Source organism: Epinephelus moara, chromosome 21 (assembly GCF_006386435.1).
Source record: "Epinephelus moara isolate mb chromosome 21, YSFRI_EMoa_1.0, whole genome shotgun sequence".
Taxonomy (NCBI): Eukaryota; Metazoa; Chordata; class Actinopteri; order Perciformes; family Serranidae; genus Epinephelus; species Epinephelus moara.
Genome location: NC_065526.1, coordinates 4,830,634 through 4,833,392, shown reverse-complemented (window position 1 = coordinate 4,833,392; position 2,759 = coordinate 4,830,634). Strand labels below are relative to the sequence as shown.

Here is a 2,759-nt window from a genome sequence, read left to right as displayed (position 1 = left end):
CAAGTTGACATTAATCAAAGTGACATTACCAGAAACAGTCTTTGTCATGACAAGTTGACATTGAATTTGTTTGGGATGTCCTTATTATGACAGCTTGACATTAACCAGGATGATATTACTAGAAGTTGTCTTTGTCATGACAAGTTGACATTAAATTTGTTGTCATAATAAGGACATCCCAGACAAATTTAATGTCAACTTGTCATGACAAAGACAACTTCTGGTAATGTCACTTTAATTAATGTCAAGTTGTCATAATAAGGACATCCCAAACAATGTCAACTTGTCATGACAAAAAACAAATGACACTTAATGACAGCAGTCATAAACGTTTATGACATGTACATAATGTTTATGACAGGTTCATGACAGTGTCATGTCAGTTATGACAGTGTCATGTCACTCTTATGTAGATACCTTCAAGTAAAGTGTTACCAAATATTTTGTGGGGGCTTTATTGTCTTTGCAATGTATTGCTTTCTTTCACAATCACATTTATTCTAGCACAAAGGAATAAGTAGACACTCGTCCAAGGCCTTTTTAGTGACAAAAGAAACTAGAGCTGAAAAAATTAGTCGATTAATCAATCCGTCAACAGTCAGAAAATCAATTAGCATCTATCATGGTAATATGGTAATTTTAAAGAGGACGTTTAAAAAGCAAACAGTCTTTAAATCTTAAAAAAAAAAATAGTCAGCAGATTAATCAATAAAAGTGTCAGCTGCAGCCCTGGAAGAGAGATATATTTACAGCGTGTTAGTACCTGAAGTGGTAGGTCCCATCCTTCTGGCCGAAGCCACTTCCAGGTACGAGACAGATCCCCATCTCCTCCAGCATCTTCATGCAGTAAAACATATCTGGCTGCTGACCTTTGTCCTAACGCAGAGGAAAAGAAACACTTAAGTGCTGTTTGAGGCTTAATATTTTGGCGGCATGGGAATATTTCAAGTAGTATTTTTTGTGAAGTGCAGTTGTGCTGTGATTATAAGCTATATTTATAACAGAGCGCTGACTCACAGTATCGCCTTCATACTAAAAGCACTGTGTAGTTTTTTTGCAGCATTCCCACTGAGCTGGTTTCTTTATTGCTCTTCCTTCTGCTACATTCATTTACCATGAGGGATTTTCAAATTGTAGAAAATCAAATCCACTTAAAGCAGAATTGGGCCAAACGAGAGAGAGCTTTGTAACCAACAGTCCATTCCTGTGTTTCTAACATAACGTGTATGATCACAATTAATTACACAGTGCTTAGATTTCTGGAAACAAGTCCTCAAAAGCTCCTCAAGTTAATTAATTTCACTGTGTTAATAGTAACACAGTGAAATTTGTATTGTACAGTTTCACGGCAACCTTTTCTCCCTTTTGTTAGTGTCTTTCAGAGTTAGTTAGCACAGCTGCCCTTCAGAGTTCAAGACATTTTCTTTGGCGGTTCAAAGATAACTGCAGGTTGATGTAAATAAAACAAAAAGAGATGAGTGTTAATTTGAGGTAAAGAAAATGTGAAGTGTGTCTAATTTCCTCTGAAGCAAACGCTTTTGTTAAACCTTTTTAAATCCCCTTTAAAGTGTTTCTCAGCCTTAGATGTAGCTGAGTATTGTGATCGGGAAAAAGCTCAATGGACCACACAGCAGCTCTATTTAAACTGCCAATGTTAATGTTGAGTGTTGTTAGAGGAGCTCTGTCTTTATGCGTTGTTTTAGTGAAAAGCAGAGCCAAAAACAAAGCAATGCTACAACCATGCGATCGAGATAGCGAGCGGAGTCACTGGGATTGATCAGGTGTTAGCAGGTCAGCTGTAGTCTGACCTTATCCTCTGTGAGGCTAATCAGATTCTCAGCCGCCCGGCTCATCAGCCCTCCCCTGAAATTCCTACTGAGCAGTCAACCTCGGGACAGAATTGAAACCACAAGCTATTGAAAATCATTTGTTCCCTTTAGCAAACAGGGTGGTGGGCGCACAGTGTACTGAACCTGGCTAAAGACTTATTTAATCAAGCATAGAGTATGAGACGTTGGTCTTGTGTTAAGTGGAACATGAGTATTAGTGCATCGTGGGCTTTTGAGGCCAGGGAGACAAAAAAGAAGTGAAACAAAAATAAGTGGACCAAACAATCAGTGGGAGATGAGTAAAAACTCCTTGTATAACTGTAACATGTATTTGCTCCTCATCAATGTAATTCCCTTGAAGAGACAACACAGTCAAATTTGAAACGCTCATTCAAATAGGTTAAGGACTGACCGTGGCCTCTTTGACGGCCTTCTCAGGGATGGTTATGCGAGGGAAGGAGTACATGGCGCCCTGCACAGGATTGCAGCTGATGCCTTGCACGGTATTGAGGACCTTTTCTGTAAGCTTGGCCTTCTCGGATAAGGCACTTAAAGTGGCTGTGCGCTCCTGGATGTGGGAGAGAGAATGGAGAAAACAAAGAATAGAGAGGACAGAGAGAAGAGAAAGTTAACCAGAGGTCATCATCTGTAACACATGTGCTCAACTATCTTACTACATAATGACGAAAACTCTGTGTGTGTGTCTGTTTCATGTTTTTCTCCTCACTTCAATCCATGTGAAATTTGGCACAGTGGTAGAGGGTCATGGGAGGATGCCATTGAAGCAATATTACATCAATTGGCCAAAGGGGGGCGCTATAGCAACCGATTGAAATTGCAAACTTTGAATGGGCATATCTCATGCCCCATATGTTGTAGAGACATGAAACTTTGCACAGAGATGCCTCTCCTCATGAGGAACACATTTGC

The 2,759-nt window shown here is 39.7% G+C and overlaps 1 protein-coding gene across 2 annotated transcripts in view; it reads right to left on the bottom strand.

Moving 5' to 3' along the window:
* Positions 1-718: 718 nt before the first annotated feature.
* The window catches only part of gpt (glutamic--pyruvic transaminase), a 16,619-nt gene continuing 14,578 nt past the window's right edge, over positions 719-2,759 (bottom strand). For both annotated transcript variants that reach the window (XM_050074498.1, XM_050074497.1), the window contains 2 exons: positions 2,242-2,397; positions 719-876 (listed from right to left, as the gene is read on the bottom strand). In XM_050074498.1, the coding sequence (XP_049930455.1) occupies positions 757-876; positions 2,242-2,397 (276 nt within the window). In that variant the 3' untranslated portion in view covers positions 719-756. The remainder of the gene's footprint in view (positions 877-2,241; positions 2,398-2,759) is intronic.